The sequence below is a fragment of the Malania oleifera genome, chromosome 12 (genome assembly GCF_029873635.1).
Source record: "Malania oleifera isolate guangnan ecotype guangnan chromosome 12, ASM2987363v1, whole genome shotgun sequence".
NCBI lineage: Eukaryota > Viridiplantae > Streptophyta > Magnoliopsida > Santalales > Ximeniaceae > Malania > Malania oleifera.
This window is the reverse complement of record NC_080428.1, coordinates 83,039,713-83,065,981: the sequence shown is the minus strand read 5'-3', so window position 1 is coordinate 83,065,981 and position 26,269 is coordinate 83,039,713. Positions and strand designations below refer to the sequence as shown.

Sequence of the window (26,269 nt, the reverse complement as noted above, 5' to 3'; positions counted from 1 at the left end):
TTTTTATGTCATTTTTTATTTTTTAATATCTATTTTCAATATCTTTTAAAAATAAGTATATATTTTAAATTATTTTACTAATATAATGTCATAGTACTTTAATATTTGAATTTTGCTTTTAAGATTGTACACAATTTTTAAAATGAAACAAATAAAATAAAACTGCCACGTGTATTTAAAATAAGAATAAAATACTCATAAAAATTTGTGAAAAAAATGATAGAAGTCATAAATATATATATATCTTCACTATATGCTGCAGGCCTGTTCTTCAACTACTGAATCAAATAAGAGTTTAAAATATAATAACAAAATAAAATAAAATAATGATATTTTTAATTTTATTCTATTACTATTTTTAAATATGCAAAACTTTATATATATATATATATGTATATATTTTAATTTTAAGTTTTTCCCATAATAGATAAAAATATATAATAATAATTATGATGCAAATATGGTAATTTTTTAATTAAGAAAAAAAAAAAGAAGAAGTTGGGGTGCCCGGCTAGGAAATAAGGAAGAAATAAAAAGGGTCAAAGCCGGCGAGAGAAATGGCCATCACGTTCACGTCTCGTCACATGGATTTCATATACAGCAGCACGCAGGAGATTCTTACGTAGGTAAGAGTCCAGTCCCGTTCCGTCCGCATCGCACCTTCCCCTCGCACTACTTTTTTCGTTTTCCCCTAAAAAAAATTATACTACTTGTAAGCGTTTCACCCGCAATCGATCTCTGATGCGTGTTTCATTTCAATCCGATAGGTCAGATTGAAGTTTGCGGAATCACAATCGATTCGCCGGGAAATGGCGTTCGGAGACGTCGCCGCCTTCAAGTTTTTCTTTTTCTTGGCGGTGATGTATGGCCTCATGTCGATTCTGGCGTATTCCGTGCTCCACCTGAAGCATGTCGAACCCCTCGGTCTCCGCGCGCCCCTCGACCGCTTCTCCGAGGCCCGAGCCCTCGAACACGTTCGCGTTCTGTCTCAAGAGATCGGCGGCCGTCAAGTGAGCAAATACACTCGTTAGTTCCTTTTGTTTTTCTTTTACTTTTCATTTTTTGTAAGATGTTGATTCCTAAAATGTCCTGTTTGGTAGCTGAGAAAACGTAGGAGAAAAAAAGGAAATGCCTGAGGAACCTGTCATAAGTTTTTCAGGATTTTTTTTTCCTTTTCTTTCTCTTAATTTTTGTCATTTAGTGCGTGGGGATGTATATAAAATTACTCCATTTAAGTTAGCTTAATCGAGTTTTATTTTTTTCTTTTTTTTCCCAAACAAGGAAAATTTTTTACCAGGGGCATAAATTTTTTTTTGGAAATCCTAAATAAGAAGTAAAAATCAGAAATAGAAAATAAAATCTAAAAACTAAAAAAACCTAACTGAATGCATGTTTATTTTGGTCAACAACATTTGTCGACCTACATTTAAATCTCAACTCCTTAACAATTTACCAGCACAACTATATCAACTTAATAAATACCGTATCTAAGAATAATTTTGAAGTCTTAATCAATTAAAATATAATTTAAAAATTTTAAAAATTATAAAATTGAGAAAAATAAAAATTAGGTGAAATTATGATACAACTATAAATTCAGAAGAATACAAATTATTAGAAACTATAATGAAAAAATAAAAATAAATTAAAAATTTCATATATAAAGATTAGAAAATGAAGAAATAGTTTTAATGATTTTTTGCAAAATTATTTAGAAAAGTTGGAGTTGTTTTAAATTATATAATATGATAATGTAATATATATTCACATAGAAATTTATTTAATTTTTTGTGTACATAATGATTTATTTCGATGTTTTAAAAGGTGAAAGCTCAATGCAGGGTGTTTTAACCCTTATAAGGAGAAGCATAAGCCTCATTGTGCACTAAGACATAATCCCTTTGCGGATTTTCTTTTTATAAATAAATAAATAAATTACATATTTATTGAAAAATAAAAAAAACTGGAAATTTGCAAATAAAAATTTGAAAAAAAATTCAAATATGATTTTTAAACTACTTTCTTGTCATTCTAATAAAATCATTGACAGATTAGCACACATTACAAAGTTCAAATTGTGTTCATGACACAAGATGCAACTTATGATTTTTTTTTGGAAAGTTTTAGGTTCAACTTATAATTAAAAAGCGCACAAGCTCAAAATGTGTAAGCCTGAAATAAAAAAGCTCAAAAGGTGCACCTTGTGTGCAGATGCATAAGCCTTTATTATGTTCTAGTGTTTTAAGAAATAGGTATTTAGACTATGCATCAGGCCATCTCAGGCCTGTTGTCTTGAGGCAAGCCTCAATTGCACCTTCTAAATTATTGACTCAATCCATAAAAAGTGAACTTTTCGATGTTATAGTAGCAACAGGTTTTGTCGTCACAATAGTTGAAAGCCTACAATTGAAAACCGACATGCAGATGAACACATTGTAGCCATTTGTTTCCTTATTATATTTCAACAAATACGAAAAGGAAATGGAAAGTATAAATGACTCCAATTAGCCCTTTCTAGTCATTTGGTTCAACTATTCTCTGAGGATTTTATGAATGTGGGTTGAGAATCCTTGGTGCACACGTTTGGTTCATCTCAGGAATCCTTTAAGCCAGGCATTTGGGATCCCTCGAAAATCCATCATGCTTGCAAAATATTCTCATCTATTTCTTTGGTCGTTGAAGTTGACTTAGGAAGGAATAAGATTCTAATTATGTGATTCTCAGAGCCAAATGTCTAGTTAGGTTTTATTAATTTTCTCGGCAACCAAATAAATGATAAGCTTAATCAGCATATGGTGGGAAATTCACACTTCTCTGTTGTGAAAGTTCTTACTCGTATGATTTTTGGCAGGAAGGGCATCCTGGTCTAACAAAAGCTGCTCAATATATTAAAATGCAGCTGGAATTGTTAAAGGAACGAGCTGGGCCCAGTATAAGGTTAGTACTAGTATTTTTGAGAATGGTAGATTATTAAAAATTCAATTGGAGTTCTGAATTTTCATTCAATTTAAGAAATTTAATAGATGTTATGATGAGCTCTCGCCTACTTCCTTCTTTTTTCATAAATTCATTTGACACCACTTTCCTGTAATTGGCTATCTTGCAGAATTGAGGTTGAGAAAAGCCTTGTGAATGGCTCATTCAACATGATGTTTTTAGGTCATAGCATATCTCTTGGATACAGGGATCATATAAATGTCATGATGAGGTACTTCCCACTGCATTGTTTTCTAGATAGGTAGCATGGGCACTTCCCGAAGACTCTCTCGTTGTTCCTTTGATAATGTTATATAAATGACAAAACTTAATCTTTGTCACCTATAGGGTTACAGCTTTATTACCATTGTTGTCTTCTGCTTTTTTAGGATTCTCTATGCCCTACGTCCCTGTGTTCATGCCCCTGCTTCATAAATTGTTTTTAATTTATGAGTAATTATGCACTTAAAATAATGTATGTGAACTTGTAAAGTATGTTCTAGCACTATATTTTTATATAAAAAAAAGGGGCTCAGTTGCATCTTGTTGGTGCATTGTGTGGTTAATCTGAAAGTTCATAGTGAAGAGAGAGAGTGATAACATTCTTTCATCTGTAGTTTCAAGTCTGGCTTAAGCCTGTAATTTAAGAGAGAGAAAGAGAGAGAGAGAGAGAGAGAGAGCATTCTTTCATCTGTAGTTTCAAGTATGGCTTAAGCTTCTACTTTACAAGTTTCTTTCTAATTTGTCATGAGTAAGTTGGTTAAATTTCAGATAGACATATTTCATTTTTCCTCTTGACAAACTTTATGAATTTTTTTATAGTTTTTTTTTTGCCCCAAAAAGTCAAAAATATTGTCATTAGGTAAGCCTGATTTTGATGTCCTTTTCAGTAGCTAATAGGAAGGGGAAAGTACTTTTTTATCCATATTTTAATGATAATGATTGACAATTTGTCACATATGTCCAACAACAAAACAACAAAACCAAGCCTTGAGTCCCACTAGGTGGGGGTTTAACAATTTCTCATATTTTTAATTAATTTAGCATGCGTTGTATTTTAGGAGGCATTTTGAGATTGTTTGTATGTGAGATGAAGCATTACTATCGAGAGCTTATTTTGCCTATGTCTTCGTGAGCTATTTATTATTGAATGACAGGATATCATCAATATATTCACAAGACAATGAGCCATCAGTTTTGCTGAATGGCCATTTTGATAGTCCCCTTGGTTCTCCAGGTGCTGGTGATTGTGGCTCATGTGTTGGTGGGTTCATTGATAAGCTTTAGTGCATTCAAGATACTTATGTTGGTTATATATACATTGGTTGTACAATTTTCTCTTTGTGCAACATTGGCTGTACAATTTTCTCTTTGTGCTTTATTTTTGTAGCATCAATGCTGGAAATGGCCCGACTTATAGTTGATTCCAAATGGGTTCCACCCAGACCTATTATTTTCCTTTTCAATGGTGCTGAAGAACTTTTTATGTTGGTAAGAAATAATTGTTACTTTGTTCTTATTGTGGTTGTTGCTGCTGCAGTGTCGACTGCTAGTGTTGCTATTTTCCCTTTTACATTTTCTGTTTCGTTGTCCAAAGTTTCCTTATATACATCTATAACTTTGTTTTGTATTGTAAAACTGTGTTTGGCATACTAAGTTTTGTCGTGAATCAAAGCAGGGCTCGTGATGTCATGAGGCATTGAAGATGTAATTAATGGTCTTGCTGGTTTCCATTAGATTTTGCCTAGTTGTATAAGCAAATCAGTGCAAGAGGATGAGTGGGCTACTGGACAACTATTTTATCATCTTATTCTGACGATTTTACACTTTTGATATTTTAATAGCAGCACTTATTTTGTTGTTAAATGCTTCATCACTTGTCCTGCGGCCTGGCTCAATTGTTAAAGGATTGGAGTGTGGATAAAGGAAATTTGTCATTTGTTTTTATCTCATCTTAGTTTGAACTATCAGTCATGGAAACATCATCCTTAAAAGATTCGCATTCTCATCTTTGGAAACAATGGTTAAAATCCTCAAGATTTCAATATTATGCATTCATCATCAGTGTTCTCTTGCATCACCATTCATCAACCCAAGTTACATTGAGAGAGGTCTGTGAATTTTTTAATGAATATGATAAATGAATGAATAAAAAGGGAAGGATTGAATTTATTTGAGAATACCCAAAATGCTTGTGCCGTACCTTTGAAGAGTGCACATCCTTAAAATAAGGCCAAGATCCCATTAATAACAACATCTTGCTTTTGCAAGGTCATGATTGCTTGTGCCTAGGGGCATAAGTTAGACCTCATCAGGTGGTCAGGTGACTTTAATTTTTATTAATTTTACTTATATTTGGTTTTGAAGATATTCTCTTACATGCTTTTTAAAATATTTTCTCATCTGTGCACTTGTGAGGTCAGAATACTTGATGAATCATTTAGTAGCCATGTTTTTAAATTTAAATATGTCTTTCTTTATTGTTTGAAGAGTTTGTGTGGAATTTGAAAATTTTCTCAACATTTTGTTGAATTTCCTAAAGGTTTGTTTTAGAGCCAATCTAAACAACATACAAAATGAAGATCTGTACCTTCTCTATGCTCTATTATTTATACCCTTTTCCTACCTATTTGATCTCTTGTCACTTGAAAGTTTCTGTTGAAATGTACCAGCTTTACTTGTGCTGTATTAGAATTCAGTAAAGTCTATTAGTAGCCTAAACATTATATTGGAACTACGAAATTGCGTTTTGAGCATATAGTAGGTCATTTTTGCTTGCAACGTTTTAGGGTTCGCATGGATTTATGAAGACACATAAATGGCGTAATACAATTGGAGCTTTTATAAATGTTGAAGCATCTGGGACAGGAGGCCCTGGTAAGGTTTTATCCTATGCTAATGTTTTAGTTCCTCTGGGATTGTGAATTTAAATATTGTCATGGGACCTGAGTTGACCTACGAGCTCAACTGAACTGTAACTGTCACTCCTCATGGCTGTCCTTTTCAATTCTGCTTGGGGCTTGTGACCTTTCAATGTTTACACTTGACACCTCCAAATAAATCAGCACTCTTCTGTTCTCGTTCCTGGAGGACCTGCATGCCTATTGCTAAGCTTACACCCAAAATTCCGGTGTTCAGATGGTCCAATGTTTATTCAGTGTCAATTGCCATATTTTCCATGAATTAATTTCCTCAATCTGCCAACGTGATTTTTTTAAACTTTTATTGTTATATTAAGAACATATTGTTGTTGTTGTTGGTGTCATTTTGTGGTCGTGTGTTGCCAAGATGTGTGTAGAAGAGAAGTATTGTACCAATTAATGTACATATGGACCATATTATACATCGTTTTTCCTTTTGATCAATAAAGAAATGAGGAGATCAATTAGAAGCGAAGCAAGGGTTTGCCAACCCTTATACATGATTTACATAGTTCATAGAGTACAATTGTCTTTTTTATTTTATTTTATTTTATTTTGACTATACACCTTTTTTGACTTTTATATTGTTAATTAACAGATTTAGTCTGCCAATCTGGACCTGGAGCTTGGCCTTCCCTTGTCTATGCTGAATCAGCAATACATCCGATGGCACATAGTGCAGCTCAGGTTACTGCTCTACTTCTGCCATTACTTTGTTTGTATTCGTTGACACAAGTTTAACACTTTAGAGGTGAATGTTTGAAATTTTAAATCTTCAGCTTATTGGAACTTGCTTTACTCATTCAAGGGAGGTTGAACTTTATGTTTCTGGAGTTACGTATGTAATTTTTTTATTTAAAACAATTTTACTGTTTCAGTTAGCCTGTTTGCTTAAGCAGTTTAATTACCAATGTAATTTGACAGCAATATTTTGCACAATCTATTAAGAGCCATGGAGAATAAAGACCTTCAAAAATGCTGTAGAAATTCTGTGGATAATAACTAACTAGCAAGAGGCAGGGTTTTAGGACTTCTATTTTTGCTATAAATCTGTCTAAAAAAAAAAGTAATTCCATTATTTTGTGTCAATCCCACTGGCTCTGTTCTATTGTTTTAGCGACAAGATTTTTTTAGAGATTTTGCATTTTAATGAAGAATGATAACTTTATATACTAAAATTATGAAATATCAATCAGTGTACATTTTTATAATGAGGTTGGTAGTGCAGTTGCTTCTGCACTGCCACTTTAAATATATTTACCTAAATTTTTTTATCTTTTCATTTTTTATTTTTTATTTTTTTATTATTTTTTTTGCCTTTGGGCACTTTTCTTCTTATCCAGTATTGTTGTTGAGGTTGTGAATGTGTGTTCCATGTGCAGGATGTTTTCCCTGTTATTCCTGGGGATACAGATTACAGAATATTTGCTGAAGATTATGGCAAAATTCCTGGGCTGGATATTATCTTTATGCTTGGTGGTTACTTTTATCACACTTCTTATGATACCATAGAGAATATAATGTATGTGTTACTAGTTTACAACTGCTATTTTGGCAAGATTCCCTTAATTGGAATTTTAGTATCACATGACTTTGGGTACTTTCCTTAATACTTGCAATTCTCAATAATATAGACCTGGGAGCATCCAAGCACGTGGGGACAATTTGTTCAATGTAATGAAGGCATTTGCCAATTCATCTAAGCTGCGGAAGACAAATGAACTAGAATCTCACCCAGGTGCTGCCAATGGTTCCAAGGACGATCGGGCTGTGTTTTTTGATTATTTGTCATGGTTCATGGTACACTATAGCTTGCATTTATATTTTCAGTTGTATTAAATTTTTATTTGTGATATTTTCTGTATTATAATTGTGATAAATTTTTATATAAAAAATAATTGTGATAAATTCATTATTAGCTAAGTGTGATATTAACTGGATAATAATACTTATGTTTTATGTTCTTGTTTATCTTTCAGATATTTTATCCAGGAAGGGCAGCCTTGGTACTTCATAGTATTCCTGTTGCTATCTTCTTTCTTGTGCCATTGCTTTTGCGTTTGCCAAAGTTTGGCTTGTCTTCTTGTTTTGCAACCTTATGTGACTTCATGAAAGGTAAATAGGGTTATTACTAGCTTTGAGTACAACTTTATTAAAGTTGGAAGTCTGTTTTTGTTCAATGTTATTTTTGTTGACAACTCTCACTTAGTTAACGTTGTATTATAAGTCTTTGAACTTTGTGATGATATTGTGTAATACTTTTTTTTTTTTTTTTTGCTAATTTTGCAGGAGTGCTACTCCATGCCATTGGTGTTGTTCTGGGAACTATAATTCCCATCATTTTTGCCGTCTTAAGATTGCTTTTCTCTAGTCAGGCGATGAATTGGTAGGCTTTTTTCTTTTTGGAATTATTTGTAGAAACTACTTGTGTAGCCATTGTAGATCCTTATCTCACCATGAAGAGTGTTGTGCCTGTCATAATCAATAGCAATATACATCCATTCAGTGTATAATCTCTTTGTCATTAATGAAGAGCTGTCGTTTGTCTGTGATGCAAAATATGAGCATGGAATAATGATTTTTCTTGCCCCTCTAGTTTGAACTGTGGAATGTGGGGGATCATTTCTGATTGGAAAAACTTGTGATCACTAAATTAAAGTGGCATCTCAGGCGGCATTGCCTTGTGAAATTCAGAAATAAGTTAATAAGTAGGAATAAAAATAACATCTGAGACCCAAATAATGCACTAGTGAGTATCGGTGATTTAGTTGTTGTTAGAAGTAGTAGGAGGGGGAAGGGTAGACCTAGAATAAGATATTGCCCTAGATAGTGCAGAATGGCAGAAGAGGATTGATTTAGTTTTTTTTTGTGTGTTCGGGATCAGTTTCAGTACTCACTTTTGCTTCCTATGAACTTTTTCTCTTTCCCTTTTCCATTTTACACCTCCTGTAGACATTCAATCAAATTAGTACCTTCCAAATCACTGTACTATCATTGATTCATTATCCTTTTTTTTTTTTTTTAGTTTTTTTTTTTTTGGGTGGGGGAGGGGAGGAGGATTTGTGTTGTGCTATGTATTGTGAATTTTCTGCATATCTCATGATTTATATTTCAAGTCTTTCAAATTCTGAAATTTTGCATTTCTAAACATTGCTAAACCATTATGAATCAATCCCAATCCCTAAGCAGTTTTAACTTGAATTGGTGGTCACAACTTTGATCGAATGATATATGGATGATACAACTATTGGCATGGTTGTCAGTAACAGTTTTGTCTAAATGCAGGTTTGCTCATCCATACTTGGCTTTCTTGATGTTCATACCCTGCTCCCTTGTTGGTTTGCTGATTCCTAGAATTGTTTGGAGACGTTACCCCCTTTCTCAAGATGTTTCTGCTCTTAAAGAATCAAAGGAGGTGCAGTATTTTACCCAAGAATTGTGGCTGACTGACTTGAGTATTGTATTACTCAATGTTTTACCTCATAGATCATGTTCATGATCTTTCGGAAATAACTGTATATAATCTAAAATTAAATTATGAACGAGCAATAGTTAAGTAATTCTTTGGTCCATTGGAAGGCCTCGGCCTGGTCTAAACAGTTATAGCCCATCCACCATCCCATATCCCTCACCACCTCTAGGCTTGAACTGTATATAATCTAATATGAAATTATGAATGAATGATAGCATTTTTAAAGTAATTCTTTGGTCCATTGAAAGGCCCACTAGGCCTCAGCTAAACAGGGTAAACCCATCCATTATCCCATATCCCTCAACATCCCGAGGCTTGAACTGGAGGCCTCCAACATGAATGTCTCACACTAAAAACACTAGGCTGTAGGATTATTAAGTAATTCACCTTTAAATTTGGAGGATAAACTTCAGACTTAGAAGTTGCAGGATTATTAAAAGGCAGCACTGCATCTGCTCCAGCTTTTCATTTTTCCTTTCCACCTAGGCTGTTTAATACTGGCCATAGAGCAAAGTACCCCAAATAAACTCAAAATGGGGTTATTCTCGGGGATAATGAAACAATAACATTATTCTGACTCTGCCTTTTGACTTTTTACCTGGAAAGGTGAACATATAAAAGATATATATGAAGCTGTTTATTTATGGGATAAAATGACACAGTCCGTTCTTGTAGGTGCTAGCAGATGAAGCCAGGTTTTGGGGAGCTTTTGGTTTTTATGCTTTCTTAACTCTGGTATGTGGTTTATCACAACATGCTGTGCTTATAATTTGAATCCTGTTATTCACATTTAAATGCCATTATTGCCCAGAGAATTATTGAAGTGAGTATCTTGCTAAATGAAACTTGAGATCTATACCTTTATTTAATTTCCATACTTCAAGTAGAAACATCTGAAACAACTTTAGTGAAATCAGGCTTATCTTGTAGCTGGGTTGAGTGGAGGTTTCTTGGCTTTTTTCTTGTCAGCTTCTATGCTATCTGCATGGCTTTTATTCTGCCTATCGACAAAGGGTTCTGGTCACCTATCGCTCTGGTATGATTTGTAATGTTTTTCCAGTTTAATGTCTATTGTGCTTCTTTTGAATGTCAATAAGTTTTATTTGATTATTTCCTGTGACTTCATATTCTTAGATTTTTTTTAGTAAACGGAATTATATTGCGGAATATAGATATTCGTTCATTGTGTGGATTTAAATATCATTTAGTGTTCCTTTTTGCAAATGCTGAAGCTGAACCATGTTGGCAATTGACATTGCTTTGGATTGTGTCTAATTTTGATGAAATACACAGAGCATGTTTTTTCAAATTTTGGGTTTTACCGGGGCAGAATGGCTAAAGCAAGTTCATGTGAAGGATAATCGCTCTTTCTCAGAGATTAAAAGGGCAGGGCAGCCCGGTGCACAATGCTCCTGCGTATGCAGGGTCTGGGGAAGGGGCAGACCACAATGGGTCTATAGTATGCAGCCTTACCTTGCATTTTTGCAAGAGGCTGTTTCCACACCTCGAACCCGTGACCTCCAAGTCACATGGCAACAACCTTACCGTTGTGCCTAAGCTCCCCTTCTCTTTCTCAGAGATTGTTTTAGAAAAATAAAATATTCTTGGAAATTTGAATCATAAGAAGCCATTGTTCATTAGGATATCCAGACATTTAAATCATAAGAAGCCATTATTGCTTAAGAAAGTAAATGCTCTTTTTTTCTTGATTGAGAACACCCTTAGGCTTCAATGTGTTATAACTGCTTTGAACATTGTTATCTTTCTTTCAGGTCAACATTGTGTTATGTGGTCCCTTTAACACCCTGCCTTACATATTCTGTCTACTTCGGAGGCTTTCTTGTTCAGTTCTTAATTGAGAAGATGGGCATGATGGGTTCTCTCCCACCTCCCTATGGTTAGTGTTTCTGAACCAATATAGTATAATATAATAAAATTGCATAATTTTCAATTGCTTAATTGATGCTGGAGAGGCTCTTTTTGGACGCTAGTTTTTGTTGGAATCGGTCCTTGTCTGTCATTTGATCTCCAGATTCAGTTTCTTTATCTTCTGTTAGAAAAAAAAATAATAAGAATAATAAAGGGTTTGAAAGCTACCTGCATATATCAGTGCCAACAACTTCATAGTTTTGATCTCTTCTGGGGCCAAACTAGATCATGATGGGCAGCGATCTGGTCTGGCTGTGAGTTTCCATTCTGTAGATCCCCTATCTGGACTGTTCTGGTCCTGTTGCAAGTTCCAAGTGGTCTGATTTGGCTTTTTTTTTTTTTTTCTTTTTTTAATATTTATTCCAACTTTTTAGAAAACATTTATTATTTGCAAACATAAAAACAAGCTGTAAGCCTGTAAAGCAGTCGAAATCACTGTGATATTCGGACCTCTAGAAGATAACTTAACCTTATAACTATAAAACATTTGCTTGCAGGGTATTTCATTCCCGATATAATTGTGGCAACAGTTGTTGGACTGGTAGCTGGTTGGTGTGTGGGCCCTCTGATACCCGTTGCTGGTCATTTCTTAGCCAGATCATCCATCATACAATTCTTGCTGCACCTTAGTGTGGTTGCCTTGGCTCTGTCATCACAGTTCTTCCCATACAGCATGGATGCACCGAAAAGAGTTGTCTTTCAGCATACATTTTTTACTGCAGGTATTGAAGACATTAAAAATTAAAATGCCAGCTGTAGAGTATGCTTTAATACATACCATTGCTAGCCCAGACCTAACTTTTATGAAAAGTTCTTATGTATGTGTTTGTATTAGAGATTACACTCGTAGAGCAAGTCATCACTTGCTAACCTTTATGACATCAAGGAATGCCCAAGCTAAATCCAAATGTATGATGAATTTCCTTTTGTCATTTGGCTTTGCCAACCATAAAGCATCAAGGAATACCCAAGTTAAATAAAATGTATGGGGAATTTTCTGGCCATTTGACTTGTAAGAGGAACGATGGTGCCATCTTGTAAAAATGCTCCATATCCCACAATGATTGCGCTTGAAAGAATCTGCATTTTAGTATAGGTAACAAATGGTTTGACACCTTTCCTAATCAAGTGGAACAGATCAGTCCTCGCCTTCCATCATTTGATGATAAAAAAATTCCAAAAAATTTATTACAACAGGTAGCATGAGAAGTGAGAAAACTTTACAATGGATAAACATTGTGGGGCAGACATATATGGGAAAGAGGACAATCTTGGCTGGATGGGGGGTGTATTTAAATGATCAGGCTGAGTTTCAGGTTATAAAAAACAGGGAAAGAATGTGAACAAACAGTAAAAAAATCAGGATTTTGTGAAAATGTGGTTTGATTGACTGAATTGTGAACAAACTGGAAATGTTTCAGAATGGTAGTGACATTGTGGTCTATGTTATATCAACTTTTGCACTAGTTTGTACTTTTGTTTTTTTTGTTTTTTTGATAAAATAGTTTGTCTATATTCTCTCTTAATATAATTCTTCATTAATCGGAAAAAGAAAGTAGTTTGTTACCTACCATTCCTTAGCTCTCTTATTAAACTTCAATGCTCTTGTAAATTTTTGTTATATCTTCTAAAATGTTGCTTTAACTCTGAATCGACAGATGCAAATCGAATTGTTGATTCCAGTTATGATTTTGCTGTGCTTGATTCCAATTCCTTCCTTTTTCTTTTCAAAAATGCACCTGAAGTTGCAAAGGAACTACCTATTGGTTCTGAATTGTCTTTTGAAACCTTTAGTGAGACTCATCGCGACAAATGGCTGGTATGTAATTTATGTTTTGTACCAGTTTGTCATCAATTCCATGATTTGAAATGCCTTCTTTTTTTCCTCAAATGATGGGCTTTGCTATGTAGCTTGTATGTCATGATATGTATGTTGGCACACACTCTCTCTCTCTCTTCGCCCTTGGATTCATCGTGGTCTTAGTAGCATGCGCATTACTACTAAAAAGAAGCCTTGCTCATGCTGGGAAAACTTGATGCACCACGTTAAACACTTGGGTTTTGTAAGTTGTTTATGCAGCTAGACAACTATTGTGAATATAGTGAATGCACTTGTACTGAGAAACTATAATCAAGAGAGTTTATCTGTATTGTGTGTACGTTTCTATATATGAAAACATTTATTTATGTATTGGGCGTTTTCATGTCCTTGTGTGCTTAGTTGATCTTTTAGCTGTCATATGTTGTACGCGTAGCATGCTGGGCTTTTTTAATTCATTTTGGAGTGTAGATATATTCTGTTTGGTTGTCAAGGATTGGCTATCATTATTTTCAATGGAGTGAATGCAGTACTGTGTTTTGAGTATTGGTTTTGTTTGCAGGCACTTTTTCCTGTATCTTTCTTGATTTCGAGAAGCTTGAAGTTCCCTGCGAGAAGTGATGATATTATGAAGCAATATAACCATTTCCCCCATTTGTCAACTTATAAACCACAATCAATGTCTGATGAGGGATCCCGAAGAATTCACTTGGAATTGAACTTAGGGTGAGTGGGAAAAAAAAAACTGATGTTAATCTGGAATACAGGCGCAATCCTTTTGACACATTATTATTTGACCCTCTATCGACGTTCAACATTGTTCTTGGGTTTTGTTTGTTTTTGTTCTTAGGTCAGTTGATATAATTGATCTTTGATTCTGTATTATGATTCTTATCTAAACCTTATGTTAGAGTTGAATAATAATGCATGCTTGAATGAGCTGCCAATTGCTGTGGGCAAATGAGGCTTCTCAGTTTATGTGCTTTGATACATATGACTTTTGGCCGTTCAATATTCAAAACTTTATTCTCCTATTTTATATGTGGATGTATTTGAATCACTGCAGTTTGAAAAAGCTCTAAGTTGAAAAAATGTTTCCTCTGCTGAGGCATATGTATTGTTAAGACAAAATTTGGCAGTTTTGACCCAATTTGTCCTACATTATTGAAGAAGATTTTTTACAGTATGCATATTTGATGGTTGAAGATGCCAGTTTTTTAAGATTTTACAGAATATGTTCAAATACTTGTAGTAACATTTATTACTCCCTGCACATGTCTTTTCAGTTCTTTGGAGAAAGTTTGGGTTGCTGTCCTCAACATTACAGGTCCTTTGTCTAGTTGGTCATTTGCAGAGAACGTACTTCCAGGTTATAAAACTTCTCTCTGGTTCTGCATTAGTTTTGGAGGTTTTTGAAGTAGTTTATGTTGTTTATCTTTTTTTTTTTTTTTTGGTTGCTAAACCTATGTTTATACTTGATGAAAACCACTTGCAGCTCCTGAAAGAGTTGATGGCGGCCCCTTGTCATACATATGTAGACTCAGTGGCAGTAGCCACAAGAACTGGACCTTCTGGTTGGAGGTAAAGTTTAAACTCTGAATATATTGTTCATGCGGTCATATGTCCTGATTTTGTAGTACTTAAAAAAATTACTACTTAGTGTCTGTCTATTTAAATTGTCGACTGACATGTATTGCTCGATGAAAAGATAAATACAATTTTAATAATTGGATAGCAGGTTAATCTGCCTGGAATGGAGTCGTCCCAGAAAATGATATTGATTTGATACTGTTAGATTACCACATAATAGTTTAAGTTATTAGGTCGTGGGTCAACAATGTATGTCAAGCCTTAACACTCCCTAAATCGTGGAGAGATAAATAAATGATAAGTAACACTCATTATAGGGAATAAGATAATTCTTAACAAATAAAGACTAGAACCCAGGACCTCGTAGCAACCAAGCTCTAATACTTATGTAGATTACCACACTACTTGAAAGTTTAAGCTATTGGTCGTGGGTTAACAATGTATATCACAGAAGTAAGAATGCATTAAAAACTCAATTTTATTTTACAATTATCAATATCATGGGTTTGTAGTCGGAGAGAAACTAATAGAATGCAATCCAAACAAGATCCCTAAAAATCGAACGGAAAAAGGGCTCATCTAGCGAACTCCAGATAGTTGGCCTTTAAAATCTTCGAGCAACACAAGCTTTCTTTGCCTGTCTTGCCTACATATCTATGCATAAGTTAAGGGGATTGCAGACATTTTATGTTTTCCAAAATATTTAGTGCAAGTTAAATAATAAAAAAAAAATTTGAAGGCAAAATAGAAAATACAACGTATCCTATTACTAACACATAAAATATTCATAAGTAAATGACATAAATTCAGAAAGTTATAAAAATACGTAAAAATAAAAAAAGTAAATAATTCATTAATTCCATCTCCGAAATAGCTGAAAAGCACATGTTCGTAATTAGAAAACCAGAAGAGGTGTTGCCCCAAAGTAGTTTCATTTTTCATGTTCGTGTTTTTCCATGATGCTGCAGGCTGCCAGTTCTGAAGCATTGCGAGTGGAGGTTGCCGTGCTGGACCAATATTTAGTGGGCCCCGCAGAGAAGCTCAAAAGCCTCTTTCCAAAATGGGCTGATGTCACTGCCTACACAAGTTTTATGTCCACTTACATTTTGTAGTTGTTTTATGTCACTTCTTTTAAGCTTTATCAAAATTGAGACTGCCTCAATTCTTATTTATTGTTATTTTAATAATAATGATAATAATGTTATTATTATTATTATTATTATTATTATTATTATTATTATTATTATTTTAAAAACAAGTTTTGTATGTGACTGGTATTTTGATATAGTTATTATAATTTAATTCTGGATTAAATTAACATTAAATAAATTAAAATTTAAAACGTAATTGATAATATTATTTTTACTATAATTTAATATGTTAGGCCACATTATTCATAAGGCATTATATTGAATGGGATACACGCCCCGAGTCCAGAGGCTCAATTTTCCAAGCGAGTGAGACGGGGAACAGGCATTCTTTATTCAAAGTCCTAACCACGAGTCCAACATAGTCCACTGTTTTTTAGTGTATTATATTTTGGTAGCACCCCAAGACGATCTCACTTTCTCCATAGGCGTTTGTGAGTCAAGAGAGCCGGAACTAGGCCTGGTGTCACGGTCCGTCTTTTTCACACCGTTGTGAAGGGCCGTGCGGCGCTAGCTAAAGCACTCTTGCTTAACTAGCCAGCCTTTTGTTTACCAACATTCATACACGAAGCACTTTCATTAACATTCAATCAGATAGCAGCGGAAATAATAATCAATTCATGAAAGCCTTGGCAACCAAGCAGTAAATATTGAAGCAAACGTAATTCATTAACCAATCCTCCGTTGACATGTTGTACTTAGCGAGGGAGGCAAGTAGGCTTAGTACGTTGACAATTGCTAGTGAGTTTTACAATGATTGATGAACACTCACCCTCCCCTAAAGAGCTTTCTAGGCCATTCTCACTCTAGCACTAGGAAACATCAAAGTGACCGAGGAGTCATACTGCCTTATTTGGCTTACAATGAAATAAATACTAGAAAATAACCCTACACTAGTATTTACATGATGGAAACCCATCCCAAACACACGAGATAAGCGGTCATAGGCAAGCATAATGCCCTGAACAAGCTTAGCCCGTGACACCTGGCAAAACGGGTAATGACCCGTCGGGTCACTCGGATCCGCCCGTTTAAAACGGGTTCGGATTTGAAGAAATTAACCCGTTTAATATTTGGGCGGGTCACGGGTTAACCCGTTTATAAACGGGTTATCCGGGTTTGGGCGGGTCACCCGACGGGTGACCCATTATTTTGAATCCTTAAATCTTAATGGCTTATTTCCAATCCAAATTCCAGTGCTAGCCCAGCTTGCCTTCAGCCTTCACTTCAGAGACAGAGACTCACGCAGTCACGCTACAGCCTGCACGCTGCACTGTAGTCATGACTTCATGCACACGGCACATGCCTTCGGCCGTCCTTCGCCTTCAGGCTTCACAGAATCACGCTTCAGGCTTCACTCTTCAGCAATTCTCACTTCTCAGTACTCAGACTCAGTAGACAGTAGGCCTAAGGGCTCTAAGTCTCTAACCCACGCCAGTACGCCACGGCTCTCGAGCCTCCACTCTCAAGCTCTCACCCCTCGGCCTCTCCTGAGTCTCCTCAGTCCTCATCTCTGACCTCTCAACTCTCAACTCTCACTCTCTCAAATCTCATTCTCTCCTCTCCTCTCCTCTGGATCTGGTGCGCTGCAACGTGTCGAACGGCCCCGACTTGTCCTCTCCTGAGTCTCCTCTCCTCTCCTCTGGTGTGCTGCTACCTGCCGAACCTGCCGGTGCTGTGAGTTGCTCGAGTCGTCGCCTCCAGGTCTCCTCCAGGCTCCACGGACCAGTGACCACAGGTCCACAACGACTGTCAGTTACTATATCAGCTCCAGAGGTGAGTTGCAGGGGTGAGTCAAGATTTTTTAATTTTTTAGGGTCTCTATATGACTCTATCTATTAGACTGTCACTGCCTTACTTATTGTTACTGATTTATTGGCTTGTTGGCTGTTGGGTTTCATGGATGATGCCATGATGGATTTGTGATGAATAAATAGATTTGTGATGAATAAATAGTACATAAATAAATAGTAGATAAATAAAATAAACTAAAAAAACAAGAAGGATCCTACCATGTTCAGAAGCTAAGTAGAATGAAAATCAAGTAATAATAAAAGAAATTTTTATAATAATGCTTTTTGTGTTTCCTCTACAGAAAATAAAAAAATAATTTGTTGTCACACACACGCACACCCAATAACAGATTTGTGTTTATTGTTTAAATATTTCATTATTTTGTTTATATTATTATTTTTCGGAGTCTTAACTATTTTTCTTTATTAGGGAATTAGTTTGGTGCGAAAGCCCAAGACACCCAGCATATCCAAAAAATTATTCTTTGTTAGGGATAATACAAATTGCAAAGAATGGATACCATAAACTTGGATTTTGATGATGAGTGTAATATTACTCCATCTTCAGATAAATCTGAAAAGAACAATTCTTCTATCAATGATGGCACTAACAAAAAGAGACAACGTAGAAAGACATCAGCTGCTTGGGATGAATTCTATTTGTTACCTATAGATGTTGATGGAAAACAGAAGGCAAAATGTAAAAAATGTGGGGCTGAATATGTTGCTAATGCTTCAACCCATGGGACGGCAAATTTGAGACGCCATATTAATAATTGTCCATTACGTGATAACTATGATGTGAAGCAGATGCACATGGATTACGGAACCAAACTTCATGCGAAAAAAATTGAGCAAGATGTTTATCGTGAGAAGATGGCAATTGCTGTAATAAAACATTGTTATCCTTTTTCATGGGTTGAGCATGAAGGAAATCGAGATGTGCATAAATATTTTAATCCTGATGTTAAACCAATTGCTAGGAACACTACTAAAGCTGATATATTGAAAATACATAAAAGGGAGAAGGAGAAACTTAAACTTACACTACAGAGTGCTTTTGGTAGAGTGTGTTTGACTTCTGATTGTTGGTCTTCTCCTACAACTGAAGGATATTTATGCATTACAGTTCATTTTGTGGATGAAAATTGGGTATTGCATAGTAAGATTATTAACTTTTCTCACATGCCACCCCCACATTCAGGAGTTGCTTTGTCAGAAAAAACATTTAGTGTATTGAAGGAATGGGGTATTGATAGGAAGATATTTTCCATCACATTGGATAATGCAACTGCTAATGATAGTATGCAAGATATTCTTTCAAGTCAATTGTCTTTGCAAGCACCTTTAGTAAGTGGCGGTGAATATTTTCATGTAAGGTGTTGTGCTCATATTTTAAATCTTATTGTTCAAGAAGGTTTAAAAGTGATTGAACGTGTTGTGTATAACATTAGAGAAAGTGTCAAGTACATTAAGGGTTCAGAAGGAAGAAAACTTAAGTTTGAAGAGTGCATTAAACGAGTTGGTATACTTGCTTCAATCAGTTTGCGCTTGGATGTACCAACTAGGTGGAATTCAACTTTCATGATGATAGAAAGTGCACTCATATATCGACGGGCTTTAATTCATTATGCTTTACTTGATGCAAATTATAAGTATTGTCCATCAAATGAAGAGTGGAATAGAGCTGAGGTCATTTGTAATTTCTTGAAGCCATTTTACGACATGACAAAACTCTTCTCGGGTTTGGATTATCCTACATCTAATTTGTATTTTTCAAATATATGGAAAATTCAATTGCATTTACTTGAAACAATGGAACATCCTGACTCCATTGTTAATGGTATGGCTGCAAAAATGAAAGAAAAGTTCGATAAATATTGGAAGTGTTATAGTGTTGTTTTGGCATTTGCAATTGTTCTTGATCCTCGTTACAAGCTTCAATTTGTCGAGTTTTGCTACTCAAAGATTGATTCATCCACTTCTCGGCAAAAGTTAAATCTCCTTCGTCAAAAGTTGTACTCTCTATTCCAAGATTATGCAAACAAATCAAAAAATTCTTTGGAATCTACTGCTCCATCTACTGGGGGTACTGGTGGTAGTGACAATCTCATTAGAGATGAGCTTTCGGTAACTTCATTTATATTTTCTAATTTTTCATTTCTTATTTTATATATTATTTTTAGCTGTTATATTTATATTGTTTGTTTTTCTATTCTAATATATGACAGGAATTTGAATTTTATGAAAGCCAATATTGTGCTACTACAGAAAAATCTCAATTAGATTTATATTTGGAAGAGCCTAGGCTAAATCGTGTGGAACATGCTGAAATGGATATATTGCGGTATTGGAAAGATAATCGATTTCGATATCCTGATTTATCTCTTATGGCGCGTGATGTACTTATTATTCCTATCACAAGCGTTGCATCAGAATCTGCATTCAGCATTGGAGCCCAGGTTCTTAACAAATATCGAAGATCACTTTTGCCTGAAAATGCAGGAGCATTGATAACAACTCGAAATTGGTTGTTTGGTTACGCAAGTATGCATTTTTTTTATTTTTTGAGTTCTTCCAATATTATTTCAATAATTTCAATACTTACATTTTATTTACTTTCATATCCTTTGTCAATTGTTATTGTTTCTTATTTGTTATCTATTTATTTTGTCATTGCAGTGGACCCAAGTGAAGAAAGAGAAGAAGCTGAACAATTAGAAGTCAAATTTGAAAATCTTTTGATTAATGATTTGGGAGAAGTTTCGACAAACAATCATGGCTAATTAAGTTTTTTTATTATCTTTTAAAAATTGTAATCTTGTGAATTTTTATGGAACTCATTTAAATTTGGTTTTGTTTCTAAATATTTAACTGTTATATTTTTTAAGATTATGTTTTGATTGTGGGACTTGAATATTTGATTCATGTGTTATGCATAATGCATGAATTAAAAAAATATGAATGATGAATGAACTTATTAAATATTTTACATTTAGCTCTATATGTAAATATTACGGGACTCATTTAAATTTAGATTTATATATAAATATTGTATGCATGTATTATTTTTTTAATTTTACATTTTTAAAAAAATTGTATTCATTAAAGAGATGTATTATTTTTTACATTTTATGTTCTTTTCATTTAGAAATTAATAAATAAAATGCAGTTTTTTTTTTTTTTAAATGTCATTTTATATGAAAATTTTAAAAATTTTAAAATAAAATATATATATTTTTAAACGGGTGACCCGTTACCCGCTCGTTTATTAAATGGACGGGTTAGGGTTGACATGTGTGTGATCCATTTAACATTGACCCGTTTATGACCCGCCCATTTATGACCCGGCCCATTAGTGACCCGACCAAACCCGGCCCGCCCGCCCGTTTTGCCAGGCCTAGCCGGAACATTCATAATCATAGGAAGGTTCCAGGAAATTTCCTCACTTGTCGACGATGTCAAAAGCAGAGCTTTAAATAATGAAGAACACATCCTCGCTTGCGTGCGTCAGTGTACCCTTCATTTTCTCACAGGTCTCTGTCGAATGTCAGTCAATTATACCCGCCCAGGGCCACAAAGTAGTTCTGAAATGTTCTCCATCAAAATTCTTTTGAGACTATCTTTTCTTTTCTCTGCTTCTGGACAATTATTAGCCTTATAATTCTTCTTGCCACAAAACCAACAACAGTCACATTTTTTCAAGGATTTTCCTTGTGGACATTTGGGATATCATCCGTATTTCTTTTTACGATTCCTTGACATCTTCTCTTACCCTACTGGGTCTAAGATAACTCTTTTCTGGGAATTTCTGCCCTTTTCTAGAGCTCTTTCTCTTCCCAAAATTCTTCCAAGTCTTTCCTTTGACTTTGAATACTTTGATCTTCTTATGGCAAACTCCATCTACACAATTAGTTTTTACTCTTTCTGAGTATTTAGTTGGTTTCTAGTTACATCCATATCTTCCTGTTGCTCCACTTATCTTGGTGCAACAGTCTGAATTCATATAAGGCATGTTTCTTATATCCTGAAACATATGCCTCTGCATACAATAGAGTCTTATCATTTGTCTTACTATTTCTGCTCTGACTCCGAGAGTATCTGATACTTTTGTATCTCTCTCTAGTCTCTGCTTAACAGCTTGTTTTACCACTTCTGGTCAACTGCCGGGTAATTTATTAATAAAAACTTCTTTTGCATACGTTTGATCTTGTGGTCCGAGCTTGTAATACAAATACTAGTATTCACAAAGAAACTCCTCAAAGTAACACATTTCACAGATCTGAATCTTTGTGAGAGCCATCCTGGCCTTCTCAACTAGCTCGTCCCCTCTATCAACTAGCGAATATCCTACAAACTCCTGTTTGAGGAAATCAGCTATGATAGCGATCACTTCATCTGGAGTTTTGATGGTGTTAATAATGATAGTACTCACATCTGAGTTCCTTTGAAGTATCTCCCAAAAATCTCCAGCATTTCCTCTTAGTGTGGCTACTGCAAATTTATATGCTTGCTCCACCGACCAAGATTCAATTCCTTTGCTTAGGATATGATATCTTATATCCATAGCCCAATCATCAATTGCAACTGCGGGATCCTTCTCGTAATTAAGTCTAAGGATGGTTTCGTTTTGGGGTACTCCCTCTGGAACACTTGTCCTTGGTCTGAATTCCTCCTGAATTCTTCCTAGGTAATTTAAAACAAACTCCTGCTGTTTGGCTGTGGTTTGGAGCATTTCCTTAAAAGATAACTTCTTTCGCTCCCACGAGTGCGGTTCCATTCTTAGGGGCTGCCATACTGGCTTAGCATCCCAAGATGAAACTTCTGGAAAACTTACTATTTCCCTGAAACCTGATGATTCTGCTCCTACAGTTCCACCTCTTGCTGAACCCTTACTGGTTCGTGTAAGGATTTTCTTGGCACTGGCTAGTTTCTTAGCCTTGAGGTCTTCTACCTCATTAAGCCTTCTATTAATTCTTTTCTAAATATCTGAGACTTCATTTTCTGTCCATTTTTCACGATGAAGAAGCTTATCTAGCTCGTCCTGAGCATTCTGGATATCATTAGTTATGTCTGACAAAACCTTTGTCTCATCAATGTCTTTGAGAGCACTTTGAACCTCCTGTTCCTATGCATCTTCATAGTCTTTAGCAGTATATCTTCCTGACATGCTACTTTTGACCTGAGACGTTTGAGCATCTTCTTCCCTACTAAGGGATCTTATTTTGTCCTCATAACTTTTCATTATTTCTCTAATTTTATTTGTAATGGACTAATTATCCTTTATTTTGAAGATGAATGAGATTTTGGCTGTCTGATTCTGATCTTAGAGTGCTGTGGAGTTGTTCTAACTGCCACTCACACTGCCTAATTCTAGACTGATAAAGGCTAATCTGCCTTTCAATCTCTATTAGTTGTGATTCTAGACCTTTCTTTACTCTTTTTAGATCTATCACAATAAGATCTGATTCAAAGTTGGCTCTAAAAGTATCTAGTTTGAAGTATTTCTATCTCCAAACTTCTGCTACTAAATTCTAATAAAATCTTATGTTTGATTTTAATGAAGCCTTCTGATAGAAAAGTGACCCTTGTTCTCTATCTCTTCTGCTGATCATAATACCATATTTCTCATCCTAAGAAATACTGACTAGCCAGTTAAAAGAAATTAAAATTTTTTTTTAAAAGTTTTAAATATTTATGAAATGTCATTTTATTTTTAGTTTTAAAAATCTTATAATAAATATCTACAAATAATAAAAGAAGTTTACCATTTTGTACAAGTTTGGCAAATTTTTTTTTTAAAAGTAATATTTTATAATTATCTTAAAATGTGCAGATAAAAAATTAAAAAAATTTTATATGTGAAAAATCATGTAAGTTTGTGTGGAATTGAATTGCTAACACAAATACTATTATATAGAACATGAACATTAGTATAATTTCACATTAATAAAATTTTTAAATTATATTTTTTATATAGTATGATTATATTTCTTTATTTTTTCTATTTTTAGGAAACTCAAGAAGATATGTATGCATTTAAGACGAATTAAATGTCAATATTTTAAATTTTAATTTGTCATTGCTTTCTTTTTGTTTTGGATTAGGCACGGGTTTCCACATGTCCATTTTACGGCCCATGTGAATAATCCCGCACCCTTTGAAACAAACCCCAGAAGTAAATTTCAGAAATCTAGGGACGAAAACGAATTCAGGAGTATTTGAACACCTGACCACGTGAGATGCACTTCCGTAACCCGCACTACCACCTAAATCACACCCTGGGAGTTTTGTCATTGCTTTCTTGGAGAGGAGTAAGATGGAGAGATTATTGCTTACATTCTCAGAAATTTATTTTTTTGGCCTCATCTAAGTAAATAACTTCAATCTTCTCTTTCTCTTATGATTCTTGAATTATCTGTTTCCATTTCATTCGAAAAATAATTACTTATTCAGCATACTTAAACTTTAAATGTCAATCTTTAAGATTGTTTAAAAATAAAAAGGAGAGGCATATTTGCAATCAACATGTTAGCGGGATACACTTGGGGAGACAAATGTTGACTTTGTGGAACCTATCCTAATTGTATTTGATTTGGATGATGATTCGACCCAAAATAATGTTGCGAAATTTTTTAATAGAAACTTTTTCTGAGACTTAGTCCATAAGGCGGAGGCTTGGGCCTATTCGCTCATGGACAAACCTCTTGAGGTCTGGGGACAACGTCCTCAGGAAAAAAAAATTTTAACCCGTTTTGTAACCTATTATGAATCATGAGCGTATGATATAAAGAAATCATTGTTTTAGTGATTAGGGATTTTTAGCGACACAGTTTTTGGGAGGGGAAAAACTCTTAGCTTGTTCAATGTCACCATATTTTACTAATTTCACTTTTAATAAAATATGGCTTCCCTTTTGCCACTTTCTTTGATAAAGTGAACCAAAACAACTGATTAGGATAGAAATTTATTTCACTTTTAATAAAATATGGCTTCCCTTTTGCCACTTTCTCTGGATAAAGTGAACCAAAACAACTGATTAGGATAGAAATTTTGAGTTTAAAAAATTTTGAACTTAAATCGTGGGCCTAAACTACAACTTCTGAAAATTATAGGGGTTTTTTGTATCATTTTAAAAAAATTTATTTTTTTGGTTTATATTTGTACAGTGAAGGGAAAAAGTTTGTAATATTTGTTCTATGTTGCTAGTGGTTTTATTTTTATTGTTAGAAAAACATTTTTTTTTTTTGGTTATTTTAGCAATTGTGATAATACTTTAATATTGAGAATTGACTTTTGTCAATTAAAATCATTCATCCAATACCAAAATTTTATTCAAAATGATAATTAAATAAAAGGGGCAGTCTAGTGCAAAGCTCTTGCATATACAAGGTCCGAAGAAGGAATCGATCACAATAAGTCCATAATATGCAACACATTTTTGCAAGATGTCATTTTCACACTCTGAACTCATGAGGTCAATACAATGAGTTTATAGTATGTAGTCTTATCACGGCTCTTAGGTTCGTTCAACTAAAATTAAGTGGTTATGTGAATTTAAAATATAATTAAAATAAAACTATTTATAAAATATTTAGCATTTTGAAATACAAGTATTTCAAAAAAAAATATTATTTATTATTTCAATTGTAATATACAATAATATTATTTTTGTAGTACTAAAAACAGATTTAAAATTATAATATTAAAACAAATAATGCTATTTACTTTTTAATTTTTATTTTAGTACATTTAAATTTATATTTATATTTTATTATTTAAATTATATTTTAATTGTTATTTGATTTAAGGATAAAAGTAAATAGGGTTAAGTTAGAGCTTGTTTGGTGTTGTTGTTAATTTTTATTTTTCATTTCTATTTTTGTACAGTGAACAAACATATTATAAAAACCCGTTTATTTATGTTGACAACTTTTTATTTTTGTTATCAATTTTTTGCTTTTTTTTTTTTTTAAATTGAAACCAGATTCTCATTTGGTTTGACAATCCCTCGCCAAGAATTTTAATATCCATAAATTGTTCTTTTAGATTAAATAATTCGTTTTATACACTTTTAAATTAAAATTAAAAATAAAATGTTCACATGAATTTAAATAAAATTGAAATATATATATATATATATATATATATATATTTCAATAAATAATAATGAAGTCAATTACAAAATATTTGCACTATTTTTCAATCATCATGTCCAAAAAAATTTTATTGTAAAATAAAATTTAGAAATATAACAATTAAGTAAAATAATTATAATATTTTTATTTTTAATAGTATTTTTAATGTGTATTATTTTGCAATTTCAATTGTGACGACCTGCTTAATTTTCATGTTTTTTTTTTTTTAAAAAAATCAACATCATAAATCTCAACATAATCTACCTGGATCCGTGGGTACTAAGGATATATCAGAACATATAGCAGAAGCCTAAGCAGTAGGAAATGCACAATCATATATATCTCATTATATCATACATCACAATATACCAGAGTTACTACAATCACTATATCCATATATACACAACACTCAACCCAACAAAAAAAAAAAACATGTCTTAGGGCCATTTCCATAAAATACATCTGATCCTATCAAAATACTCA

At 33.9% G+C, this 26,269-nt stretch overlaps 2 protein-coding genes across 4 annotated transcripts; both read left to right on the top strand.

Moving 5' to 3' along the window:
• Positions 1 to 493: 493 nt before the first annotated feature.
• On the top strand, positions 494 to 16,042 carry LOC131144739 (uncharacterized). Of its 3 annotated transcripts, none has more exons than XM_058093581.1 (22): positions 494 to 626; positions 768 to 1,010; positions 2,852 to 2,937; positions 3,107 to 3,208; positions 4,134 to 4,240; positions 4,367 to 4,467; positions 5,766 to 5,853; positions 6,496 to 6,584; positions 7,280 to 7,419; positions 7,532 to 7,697; positions 7,877 to 8,012; positions 8,187 to 8,283; positions 9,183 to 9,312; positions 10,045 to 10,104; positions 10,287 to 10,405; positions 11,142 to 11,266; positions 11,796 to 12,020; positions 12,957 to 13,117; positions 13,680 to 13,843; positions 14,404 to 14,486; positions 14,613 to 14,698; positions 15,676 to 16,042. In XM_058093581.1, exons 2-22 carry the CDS (start codon positions 810 to 812, stop codon positions 15,817 to 15,819), a joined length of 2,610 nt encoding a protein of 869 aa, XP_057949564.1. In that variant the 5' UTR covers positions 494 to 626; positions 768 to 809; the 3' UTR covers positions 15,820 to 16,042. The 3 variants fall into 3 exon arrangements, with proteins under 3 accessions (XP_057949564.1, XP_057949565.1, XP_057949566.1); XM_058093582.1 differs by having other exon boundaries at positions 529 to 626; positions 773 to 1,010; XM_058093583.1 differs by lacking the exon at positions 494 to 626 and having other exon boundaries at positions 892 to 1,026.
• A 1,062-nt stretch (positions 16,043 to 17,104) lies between these two features.
• On the top strand, positions 17,105 to 20,640 carry LOC131144738 (zinc finger BED domain-containing protein RICESLEEPER 2-like). The gene is made up of 2 exons (XM_058093580.1): positions 17,105 to 20,195; positions 20,331 to 20,640. Exon 1 carries the CDS (start codon positions 18,162 to 18,164, stop codon positions 19,932 to 19,934), a length of 1,773 nt encoding a protein of 590 aa, XP_057949563.1. The 5' UTR covers positions 17,105 to 18,161; the 3' UTR covers positions 19,935 to 20,195; positions 20,331 to 20,640.
• The last annotated feature ends 5,629 nt before the right edge of the window (positions 20,641 to 26,269 follow it).